At 43.3% G+C, this 13,048-nt stretch overlaps 1 protein-coding gene across 1 annotated transcript in view; it reads left to right on the top strand.

Annotated features, from left to right (window-relative positions):
* The window catches only part of LOC109928243 (dynein axonemal heavy chain 17-like), a 334,316-nt gene that overhangs the window by 79,008 nt on the left and 242,260 nt on the right, over nt 1-13,048 (top strand). The window contains exon 15 of the mRNA XM_048610756.1: nt 2,183-2,308. Coding sequence (XP_048466713.1) covers nt 2,183-2,308 — 126 coding nt within the window. The remainder of the gene's footprint in view (nt 1-2,182; nt 2,309-13,048) is intronic.

The following is a 13,048-nucleotide window of genomic DNA, read 5'->3' as shown; positions in this document are numbered from 1 at the left end:
TTTCACACTGATGATCTAACTAATCAAAAGTCCTTTGATTAGTAAACATTGATTTCCAAGGGAACAGCATTAGATGTACTTGATTTCCTTTATATCAAATATCCTAACTGGTGTAAAGCTCAGCATCAGCATTATGGGGCTACCAAATGCCCTTGATGCACTTACTCAACATTTACCTCTACAGTTCGCTTGTTTGAATTGAAACAAAGTGTTGTTAAATTCTAGCAAAGTTGTGCTTACAAGCTAGAGCATCCTTTTCTGACTTCAAAGAATCAAAAAGTGTCTTGTACAGGCTGCCATAGCCCCAACATGACCACAGTCACTGGGGTTTAATGAGTGTTATAAACTCACAGCAGGCTCCTGACAGTATCCACACCAGCAAAAGCCCACTTGTTACTCCAGGAAAATATAGATGATCTGCAATGTAATTGCTGTCTATGCACAACAAAAGGCATGGAGCCACTTAAAAGGTAGATGGATTTCAAAGAAGTAGTTGACTCAAACTTAAAGACCTCAGTGGATGCAAAAGTCGATGATTTGGGCCAAATTAGACGGAGAGATGGCACAAATAGCCCATTCCATGCATTCATGCAGTTTGGGATCTTCTTTCTGTTATCACTGGGCTTTATCTGGCAGTCCCAAGCTTGGAATATGTTCTCTCAGAGATGGTGCTAGATGTAATTAGGCCCATTGACGATGTATACAATTTCTGTCCCGATAAGGCTCTTACACACACACAAAACAAGGACAGGGTTGCTGAAGGGGCTCAGTGGGTCTGGCAGCATCTGTGGAGAGGAGGACAGAGTTGGCGTTTTGGCCCCATGACCCTTCCTTGGTTCTGAGGGGGATCGCCACACCTGAGGTGTTGGCTCTGTTTTTTTCTTCGCAGATGCTGCCACACCTGCTGGGCTTTTCCAGCAATTTTGCTTTTGTTCCTGATTTACAGCATCTGCAGTGCTTTCAGTTTTTATACCATAAGGTTCTTCTTGCCCCTCAACCAGTTGGACCCCTTATAAAGTTCACTTAAGGGCCTCAGCCCACCATTATTTGGATTATCCCAACGAAGAGCAGCCCTGCATCCATGTTCTCTGCTCGATAAATCAATCTGTATCAATAGCTTGTCAACTGGCAGAGGTGGGGGACTGTATGAGGCCGTCGATCAAAGCCACTCAGTGCGGGCAATGACACGGCTACTGGGAGCCAACCCCCTGTTTTTACTTCCTCTGTTCCCACCCCTCCTGTGACCCCAAATTCAAAACCCTCCACTCTCTCCTCCGCACACCAATTCGAAAATAGGAGGCATATTTTTAAGGTTAGAGCAGAAAGATTTAAAAGGACATGGGGCAACTTTTTTACACAGAGAGTGGTTCGTGTGTGGGTAAACTGCCAGAGAAAGTGGTGGATGCAGATATCATTACAATGTTTAAAAATCATTTGGATAAGTTCATGATTAGGAAAGGCTTGGAGGGATATGGGCCAAACGCAGGCAGGTAGGACCAGTTTAGTTTGGGAACATGGTCAGCGTGGACTGGTTGGACCAAAGTGTCTGTTTCCATGTTGTATGACTCTATGACGTATGACGTACCAAAATCAGAAATCGCTGGAGAAACTCTGCCACTGTTTCAAGTCTGGCGACTCTTCTTCAGAACTTCTAGCTACTAACAGTTCTTATGCAGAGTCACCGAACTCAAAAAGTTCATTCTGCTTTCTTTCCACAGATGCTGTCAGACCTGCTGAGTTTCTGCAGCAATTTCTGTTTTTGTTTCACATCCCCAGCATTCACAATCGTTGTTTCACACTAAGGATTGCTGCACTGTCGTCTATCTGATGAATTGTAAAACTGCCATATCAGGTAGAATGTGAAAGATCCCATTAGTCTTTTCAAAGAAGGACAGGAGATATTTCCTGGTATCTGGATTAACGTTAATCTATCAAGCAACATTAAAATAGAAGTTTATTTGGTGGTTATCACGTTGCTGTTTGCACAACCTTCCTAAATGTAAATTCACTGCTGAATTTCTCTGTATTAAATCAGTGATTATGGCTCACTTGATTGATGAACTGTGAAACCTTTGACTTTTAAAAGGTCAGCTTCTGCAATGAAATTTTTTTTTCTTTCTTATGTTTTTGTCTCTAATTGTATTTATTTTCAACTTGTTTTTGTTATGTGTATTGCTTGTAGGTTGAAATTTGGTTAAATCGGCTATTAGACAGAATGTGTGCCACATTGCGTCATGAAATTGCTGAGGCTGTAGTAGCTTATGAAGAGAAGCCTCGAGAGCAATGGATATTTGAATACCCTGCACAGGTGCAGTAAAGGCAAAATGTGTTAAATATCCAATGGTTAAATTGAGAAATTATCCATTTTGGCAGGTGAGTTACAGAGGAATCTGGATGTCCGAGTGCATAAACCACAAAAGGCTAGGTAGAAAGTACAGTAAGTAATTTGAAAAGTAAATAGAATGTTATTATATATTAATATTATATATTATATCCATCCATATATTAGATGGTTTGTTTGATGAGGAAAGGTTGGACAGGCTAAGCTGGCACCCATTGGAGTTTCAAATTGTAAGATGTCACTTTATTAAAACATGTAAAATCCTGAGGTGTCTTGAAAGGGTGGAGTTTCCTTTTATGGGAAGAGTCGCCCAATGAGACAGATAAACCAGATTTTTACTCATAAAGTCATTGGTCTTTGGAATTCTCTTCCTCAAATGTGGTGGAAACAGAATCATTGAATATTTTTAAGGCAGCAATAGATAGATTCTTGGTAAGCAAATTTAGCGAGAAATGTGGAATTGAGTTTACAGTCCAGTCAGCCAGGGTCTTATTGAACTGCAATGCATCCACGAGAGTTTGAGTAGCCTACTTCTGCTCTTAGCTTGAATATTTGTACGTGCATCTAGAAATATTATATTTGACAAATAGAAGAAACATGCAAAATAAGCTGTAATTCACAATTAGGTACATCCAGTAAAACATAATCTTCTAAACCAGCTGTGTGAATTCACTAACCTGTGCAACCATGTATGTCTTTAATGCCAAAAATACCCGAAACATTGATTTCCTCCAGATGCTGCCGGGCTTGCTGTGTTCTTCCAGTCTCCTGTTTGTCTACCTTGGATTCCAGCATCTGCAGTTTTTTTTTGTCTCAAACAATGTGCACATCATTCAGTTGTCACATTGCCTTGCTTTTTCGAGGCAAACCGAGGAATGGTAGAATTGTACTTCAGATTCTGGCTTCTATCGTACAAATGCTTAATTTAGAACCAATTTTATGCCCCTTTGACAATAAAACTCAATCCTCTCTCCAAGTAATCTTAAGTAAAAATGTTTGAAAACTTTTGTTATAATGATATATTTTGTAACGTGATGTAAGGTGCATACACACACACACACACACACACACACACACACACACACACACACACACTCTAGAGTTTGACGTTCAAAATAGAGATATAGGCAGACCAGCAGGAAACTGAAGGTCAAGACATAAAGAACAGGTGATGGGTGGAGTGGCCCTACAAATGGCCGACAGCCATGACATGTAGGGTTTCTTTTGTGCTGTCAAAACCACTTAAGGACCAAATACCCAAGACCCCACCCCAATCTGGCGAAGGACAGAGTGACTCTCATCAAAGCAAAAGGAACCATTAAACAATGCTGGAGGGAGCACTTCAACGCCCTCAACCAGGGTTCTGTCAACTATCTGAGCATCGTTGACTGCATTCCGCTGCACACTACACACCACAAGCTCAGCAACACCCAGCCCTGCACAAAATAGAGTTGGCTGTCGCCAGCTGAAGAACAGCACAGCTGCTGGAGCAGACAATATCCCCACTGAGGCATTGAACTGTGAGGGCAAAGAGCTCCTGCTGCATCTACATGTTCGTGTCTGCCTTATCTGGAAGGAGGAGAGCATCCTAGCAAAGCTCTGAAATGCCACAGTTGTGAACATTTTCAAAAAAGAGAACAAGTCTGATTGTGATAACTACAGGGGAATCTCCCTACTGTTGACTGTTGGAAAAGTCTTCTTCAAGGTCCTCCTCATCTGTCTCCTCCCTGTGTCTGAGGAACTCCTCTGGAATCGCAGTGCAGCTTCTGGCCATGGAGCGGCACCACAGACATGATTTTCCCTGCGTGACAGCTGCAGGAGAAATGCAGAGAAAAGCCATCTTTGACCTTACAAGAGCCGTTGACGGTGTCAACTGGGAAGCATTATGGAACATCCTTCTCTGTTTTGACTGCACCATGAAGTTTGACACCATCCTTTGTCTGCTTCACGATGGCATGGAAGTTGTGGTAATGACAAATGGTAACACCACTGACCCATTCCCCATTCAGACCAGTGTCAAGCATGTTTGCGAAATGGCCCTAACACTGTTCTCAATCTACCTCACTGCAATGCTTCACCTCACCCCCGATATGCTCCCCACAGCAGTGGAGCTAACCTATAGGTCCAGTGGGAAATTATGCAAACTCCACCGCTTTCAAACCAAAACCAACATCACCCCAACAAGTGTCATTGAGCTGCAGTTACTGGATGATGCTTGCGTACGTGCAAACTCAGAGGATGAACTCCAGACTATCATCAGCACCTTTACGGTGGCATATAAGAGCATGGGTCACACCCTGAACATCCACAAGACGAAAGTCCTCCACCAACCTGGCCTGGCATCATGGAGCGAACCCCCAATCATCATGGTCCATGGGGAGGCCTTAGAGAATGTTGGTCACTTCTAGAACTTAGGAGTGTCCTGTCATACAAAGCAGTCATAGATGAAGAGATCCAGTGTGCTAGCACCGCTTTTGGTTACCTGAGGAAAAGGGTTTTTGAGGTCAGCAACATCAGATCTGACATGAAATTCATGGTACACAGAGCTGTGGTGGTTCTCACCCTCCTATTTGGCTCTGAGGTGTAGACTGTCCACAGCAGACACCTCAAGGAGCTGAAGCAGTACCACCAATGCTGCCTGAACAAGATCCTTTCTTTTATTTATTTGTGGCATCTGAGCATCACTGGCTGACCAGCATTTATTGCCCATCCCTACTTGCCCTTAAAAAGGTGGTGGCGAGCTGCTCCATTTTTTGCAGGAGCAGCAGCGGCAGGAGCAGTGAGAGCGAGGAACAGGGGGCTGCCGGGAGGTAAGTTTCCCAGTTAAAAACTTAACTCGTGTAATCAGCGGCCTCCATGTTTTGCAGCAGTGAGAGCGAGGACCGGGGGCTGCTAGGAGGTAAGTTCTTCATTTCGGCAGCGGAACTGAGTGGGAGAGGTCGAATTGTGCTCTCAGAAGTTGAGTGAACTGATATATTTGGGCAGTGTCAATGTGGGAGCTCAGGGACGCAGTTGACGTCCCTGACTCCTACACGTGCAGGAAGTGTGTCCAGCTGCAGCTCTTGTTACACCGCATGATGGCTCTGGAGCTGCGGATGGACTCACTTTGGAGCATCCGCGATGCTGAGGAAGTTGTGGATAGCACATTCAGCAAATTGGTCACACCGCAGATTAGGATTGCAGAGGAAGAAAGGGAATGGGTGACCAAAAGGCAGAAAAAAAAAATGCAGCAAGGCAGTGCAGGTGTCCCCTGCGGTCATCTCCCTCCAAAACAGGTATACCATTTCGGATACTGTTGGGAGAGATGGCTCACCAGGGGAAGGCAGCAGTAGCCAGGTTCATGGCACTATGGCTGGCTCTGCTGTACAGAAGGGCGGGAAAAAGAGTGGAAAGGGAGTCATAGGGGATTCGATTGTAAGGGGAGTAGATAGGCAGTTCTGTGGTCGCAAACGAGACTCCCGAATGGTATGTTGCCTCCCAAGTGCACGGATCAGGGATGTCTCAGATCGACTGCAGGACATTCTGAAGGGGGAGGGTGAACAGCCAGCTGTCGTGTTGCATATAGGTACCAATGATATAGGTAAAAAACGGGATGAGGTCCGACAAGCAGAATTTAGGAAGTTAGGAGCCAAGTTAAAAAGTAGGACCTCAGAGGTAGTCATCTCAGGATTGCTACCAGTGCCACGTGCTAGTCAGAGTAGAAATGAAAGAATAGGCAGGATAAATGATTGGCTTGACAGATGGTGCAGGAGGGAGGGCTTCAGATTTTTGGGACATTGGGACCAGTTCTGGGGGAGGTGGGACTATTACAAATCGGACGGTCTAGACCTGGGCAGGACTGGAACCAATGTCCTAGGGGCTGCTTTTGCTAATGCTGTTGGGGAGGGTTTAAACTAATGTGGCAGGGGGATGGGAACCAAATGAGGAGGTTAGTGGACAGTAAGGAGGTCGTAACTAAAGCCTGTAAGGAACTAGATAATGAAGTCAGTGTGAATAAGGGGAAGAGTAGGCAGAGAGCAGATGATGAACGCAAAGGGACAGATGGTCTGAGGTACATTTGTTTTAATGCGAGAAGTGTAGTAGGTAAGGCAGATGAACTTAGGGCTTGGATTCGTACCTGGGAGTATGATGTTATTGCTATTACTGAGACTTGGTTGAGGGAAGGGCAAGATTGGCAACTAAATATCCCAGGATATAGATGCTTCAGGCGGGATAGAGAGGGAGGTAAAAAGGGTGGAGGAGTTGCATTACCGGTCAAAGAGGATATCACAGCTGCGCTGAAGGAGGGCACTATGGAGGACTCGAGCAGTGAGGCAATATGGGCAGAGCTCAGAAATAGGAAGGGTGCGGTAACAATGTTGAGGTACAAATATGTAGACAGATTACGGAAAGATGTAGGAGCAACAAGGTGGTGGTGATGGGAGATTTTAATTTTCCCAACATTGACGGGGATGCACTTAGTGTCAGGGGTTTAGATGGAGCAGAATTTGTAAGGAGCATCCAGGAGGGTTTTCTAGAGCAGTATATAAATAGTCCAACTCGGGAAGGGGCCATACTGGACGTGGTGTTGGGGAATGAGCCTGGCCAGGTGGTTGAAGTTTCAGTAGGGGATTACTTACGGAATAGTGATCACAATTCCATAAGTTTTAGAACACTGATGGACAAAGACGAGAGTGGTCCTAAAGGAAGAGTGCTGAACTGGGGGAAGGCCAACTTTAGCAAAATTCGGCAGGAGCTGGGGAATGTGGATTGGGAGCAGCTGTTTGAGGGTAAATCCACATTTGATATGTGGGAGGCTTCTAAAGAGAGGTTGATTAGAGCGCAGGACAGACATGTCCCTGTGAAAATGAGGGATAGAAAGGGCAAGATTAGGGAACCATGGATGACAGGTGAAATTGTGAGACTAGCAAAGAGGAAAAAGGAAGCATACATAAGGTCTAGGCGATTGGAAACAGGTGAAGCTTTGGAAGAATATCGGGAAAGTAGGACCAATCTGAAATGAGGAATTAAGAGGGCTTAAAGGGGTCATGAAATATCTTTAGCAAACAGGGTTAAGGAAAATCCCAAAGCCTTTTATTCATACATAAGGAGCAAGAGGGTAACTAGAGAAAGGGTTGGCTCACTCAAGGACAAAGGAGGGAAGTTATGCAAGGAGTCAGAGAAAATGAGTGAGATTCTTAATGAGTACTTTGCATCGGTATTCACCGAGGAGAGGGATATGACGGATGTTGAGGTTAGGGATAGATGTTTGATTACTCTAGGTCAAGTCGGCATAAGGAGGGGGGAAGTGTTGAGTATTCTAAAAGTCATTACGGTGGACAAGTCCCCAGGTCCGGATGGGACCTATCCCAGGTTATTGAGGGAAGGGAAAGAGGCAATAGTTGGGGCCTTAACAGATATCTTTGCAGCATCCTTGAGCATGAGTGAGGTCCCGGAGGACTGGAGAATTGCTAATGTTGTCCCCTTGTTTAAGAAGGGTAGCAAGGATAATCCAGGTAATTATAGATCGGTGAGCCTGACGTCAGTGGTGGGGAAGCTGCTGGAGAAGATACTGAAGGATAGGATGTATTTACATTTGGAAGAAAATGGGCTTATTAGTGATAGGCAGCATGGTTTTGTGCAGGTAAGGTCATGTCTTACCAACTTGATAGAATTCTTTGAGGAAGTGACAAAGTTGATAGATGAGGGAAGGGCTGTGGATGTCATATACATGGACTTCAATAAGGTGTTTGATAAGGTTCCCCATGGTAGGCTGATGGAGAAAGTGAAGTTGCATGGGGTCCAGGGTGTACTAGCTAGATGGATAGAGAACTGGCTAGGCAACAGGAGACAGAGAGTTGTAGTGGAAGGGAGTTTCTCAAAATGGAGAACTGTGACCAGCATTGTTTCCTAGGGATCCATGTTGGGACCACTGTTGTTTGTGATATACATAAATGATCTGGAGGAAGGTATAGATGGTCTGATTAGCAAGTTTGCAGATGACACTAAGATTGGTGGAGTAGCAGATAATGAAGGGGACTGTCGGAGAATGCAGCAGAATATAGATAGGTTGGAGAGTTGGGCGGAGAAATGGCAGATGGAGTTCAATCCAGGCAAATGCGAGGTGATGCATTTTGTAAGATCCAATTCAAGAGCGAACTATACGATAAATGGAAAAGCCCTGGGGAAAATTGATGCACAGAGAGATCTGGGTGTTCCAGTCCATTGTACCCTAAAGGTGGCAACGCAGGTCGATAGACTGGTCAAGAAGACATACGGCATGCTTTCGTTCATAGGACGGGGTATTGAGTACAAGAGTTGGCAGGTCATGTGACAGTTGTATAGGACTTTGGTTCGACCACATTTGGAATACTGCGTACAGTTCTGGTCGCCACATTACCAAAAGGATGTGGATGCTTTGGAGAGGGTGCAGAGGAGGTTCACCAGAATGTTGCCTGGTATGGAGGGCGCTAGCTATGAAGAGGGGTTGAGTAGATTAGGATTATTTACATTAGAAAGATGGAGATTGAGGGGGGACCTGATTGAGGTCTACAAAATCTGAGAGGTATAGACAGGGTGGATAGCAAGAAGTTTTTTCCCAGAGTGGGGGACTCAATTATTCGGGGTCACGATTTCAAGGTGAGAGGGGAAAAGTTTAAGGGGGATATGCGTGGAAAGTTCATTACGCAGAGGGTGGTGGGCGCCTGGAACGCGTTGCCAGCGGAGGTGGTAGAGGCGGCACAGTAGCGTCATTTAAGATGTATCTTGCCAGATACATGAATGGGCAGGGAGCAGAGGGATACAGATCCTTGGAAAACAGGCAACAGGTTTAGGTAGAGGATCTGGATCGGTGCAGGCTTGGAGGGCTGAAGGGCCTGTTCCTGTGCTGTAATTTTCTTTGTTCTTTGTTCTTTGTTCTTTGTTCTTGTTCTTGAACCACTGCAGCCCATCTGCTGTAGATTGACCCACAATGCCATTAGGGAGGGAATTCTAGGATTTTGACCCAGTGACAGTGAAGGAACAGTGATGTATTTCCAAGTCAGGATGGTGAGTGGCTTGGAGCAGAATTTGAAGATGATGGTGTTCCCATGTATCTGCTGCCCTTCTCCTTCTAGATGGAAGTGGTTGTCGGTCTGGAAGGTGCTGAGGATCTTTGGTGAATTTCTGCAGTGCATCTTATAGTTAGTACACACTGCTGAATCCTACAAATAGACAGACACATCAACACCAGAATCATCAATCAGGCCAACATCTCCAGCATCGAGGCACTGACCACTCTTCACTGGCTACAATGGGCTGGGCATGTCAAATGCATGACCAAAACAAGATCCCCAAGCAGGTTTTCTACTCCCAGGTCTGAAATGGCAGGCAAACCCTAGATGGACAGAGGAAAAGCTTCAGGGATACCCTCAAGGACTCACTGGTGAATTGTGGCATTCCCACTAATACCTGGGAATCACTAGCCCAGGACCATCCAAAGTGGAAGAGAAGCATCCGGGAAGGCATTGAGCACCTCGAGACCTGCCGTTAGGAAAAAGCGGAAGCCAAGTGAAAACAGGAGTGCGGTGCCACACCAATGTCCATCTATCTCTTTCCACGACCACCTTCTGCCCCAAGTATGCAGAAACTGCATCGACTGTACAGTCACCTACAGATTCCTCCTGAGAGCGGAAGAGAGTCATCCTCGTCTGCGAGGGACCGTCAAAAATGATGATTATATAGGTGTTGGTTACTTTTGTGAAGGTTGTTTTTAACAAAACTAGGTCAGACATTTCTTCCAGAACAGTAACCTAATCCAGTTTGTGTCAGACAGCAGGCGATCAAGAACCCTTGAGTGTTAATGGGACAAGATGTTTATACTGTGGAGTTTTTAAGAGGTGGAGTAAACATTGGAGACTATTGCTTGCCTTTGATTTAGAATAGTCGACACTTGATTTTAGTTTTGAAAAGAGAGATATTGAAAAAATTTTTTGTACAGTTCAGAGGAGACCTGATTGTGGTCAGAAGTAAGTTTAGTTTCCTCTCCTTACAGAAGGATAGGACAGGTCAGGGAAAGGAATGTCACCTCACTTTCAAGGTTTTGTTTGTACAATTCCCAGGCAGGAGGTTATAAGTCTGTCATTTATTAGATACTGACAAAAGTTTTGTAGATCTTCATGTAAGAAGATTCCACAGAACACAGGAGTACAAGAGTATTTGTTAAGTACAACTTAGAAATCTGATACCGAGAGGTAATCTCTCTGGATTGGAATCTGTGTAATGGATAATTTTTGGAAATAGTTTTGGTTTGCTGTATGTCTTAAGGTGTTTCTAACAGTGTTCTATATCTAGATAGTTTGGTCTTTTTTTAGTTTTCAACTTTGTTACAACAGAGGAACAGCAAGCCAAACCAAATCAGCCTCAATATCACTGGATTCATAATGAAATTAAGACATTAAACTACTCTCAAAATTGCTCAATTGTTTCTAGCCGGACTTTACAAACAACACATCTTAGATATGAAATTTATGACTTAAGCAAAAATACACAATTTATTCTTAAGAAAATAACTTGAGCAGAACACAGATGGCAATCTAATTAATATCTACAATCTAAGCCCAATCTTCTTTGATCACAAACCCCCGTTCACACACCAAGAGACAGATACAGTTAAGGCATTTCTCTCAAAAAATTGTAAGTTGCCAGTTTGAAAACCATTTAAAAATGAATACAAAGCATTCATGAAATCTGATGGGTTGTATTACTGACACATAGGACTACTTCCTGATTGAATTCTGAAGTCACCAGAATAGTGGGACTCTTTTCTCAGGTCCTTCAAAAAGTTGAGACAGCAAAATCAAAACCCAGATGGGCAGCTTCAAGACCAATATTTCCTCCTGCCCAAAAGCCTAGTCAAAACCAGTTTCCTCTTTGGTTTTTGTTTTACAACCATCTCTGTGGTTAACCAGTCAACACCAGTTCTTTCTTGATCAACCAATTCAACATCCAATTTGCTGCTAATCTCTGAATTTTAACAGAATCTAATGCTGGAACATATACATTGTTCTTACAGCAGTAATTAACCTGTAATATATTCCTAGGCCAGTTCCCAACAGCAAACATTAGCCTTTTGTTGAAAAAAAACTGAAGGACTGTAGATGCTGGACATCAGAAACAGAAGTGAAAATAGCTGGAGAAACTAAGCAGGTCTGGCAGAGAAAGTAAAGTTAATATTTTAGGTCTAGTGACCCTTCTTCAGAATTGATTGTAACTAGGAAAAGGTTGGTATAAATACTGAAGATGGGGTGGGAGGCAGTGGGGAGGAGTAAATGATAGGTGGAGATGGAACCCAGAGTCTAGATATGGGGGATAGTATTTAAAAAATTAGGGGTCTCCCATTTAAGATATTATTGAGGAGGAAGTTCTTCTTTCAGATGGTCTTTGGTCTGTGGAATTCTCTTCCCCAGAGAACAGTTGGGCTGGGTCATTGAATACAGTCATGGCAGTTAGATAGGTTTTTGCCTGTTAAAGGAATCAGCAATTACAGGGGCAGAAAGGAAACTAAAATTAATACCACATTCAAATTGGCAGTTATCTTGTTGAGTGGTGGAACAGGTTTAAGAGGCAAAATGGTATACCCCTGCTTTTAATTCCTGTGTTCATATGAAATTTTCCAATAAGACTGCAGGAAGCCTTGAATCAATTAATGTATCTTAAATCTTACTTCAGGGAGCTGCTAGTGAGCTCTTCTTCAAGATGCAGCGGTCTTGGTATATCAGATTCTTTAGGTGTGGTCAGATTGTAACAGTAGGATATTTCTAAAAAATATCAAAGCATACAACTAAGTTGTGAGATGCAAGCAGAAACATATAAAAGAAACTGTTGCAAGGTACGTCATAGTTGCCAGACAAAGAGTTTATAAATGTTTGAATAGAACATAAATAGTAAAAAGGAAATGCTGGTGAATTAAAGAGAAGTGCCAATAAACTGTAACTGTTAATCAGGAAATAGTCCTGTTAAGTTGGCACTTTTGTGTTCATTTTTACACTGGAGGAAGAGGACTAAGTTTCAGCCTTACAAGGGAATCTAACGATAAGTCCAAGAGAAATTGCTGAATAGATTTTAGGTAAGTGGAAAAAAGTAATAGAGAAAATAACAGTACCTAAGAAAGATAAAATTCAAGACTCGCTTGGTTTCCATCTCAGGATATAGGCAGAATCAGGTAAGCTATTGTAATGTGTAAGTCATCAATTTCTGATGCTTTCTATGTCCAGGAATTGGCTGTTTTGATTAAAAAATATTATGAATGCAACTTCGTTACTTAAGAAGAGAGAGAGGATGGAACAAAGCGCAACCCTGTTTGACTTCAATTGTGAGAAGTTACTTAAATCTATCATGAAGGCCAGACTGACTGAACTCCCGAAATGGTACTTGGATTTGTATTATCAGATTCGGACTTCAAAAAAGTTCAGTTCCCTTTTTAAAATGGAAGAGATTTAGGTTACGTGAATCACTAAGATCAAATGTACAAGTATAAAATTTATTTAAAAGGCTATGGAGTGTTGACCTTCTGTATTCAAAAGTGAGGAAGCAATGCCTCATTTGTACAGAGCCATGGTCAGATCCAAATGGAGTAAATGGCCATTGTTAGCAAATGAACCTCCAGAAAGCAAGGATACAATGTAGGAACAAAAACAAAGTTGCTGGAGAGGCTCAGCAGGTCTGGCAGCATCTGTGAAGGAAAAAAAC

The sequence above is a fragment of the Rhincodon typus genome, chromosome 23, assembly GCF_021869965.1.
Source record: "Rhincodon typus isolate 14 chromosome 23, sRhiTyp1.1, whole genome shotgun sequence".
NCBI lineage: Eukaryota > Metazoa > Chordata > Chondrichthyes > Orectolobiformes > Rhincodontidae > Rhincodon > Rhincodon typus.
Note: the sequence above shows the minus strand (reverse complement) of the source record. Positions and strands in the feature narration are given on the sequence as shown.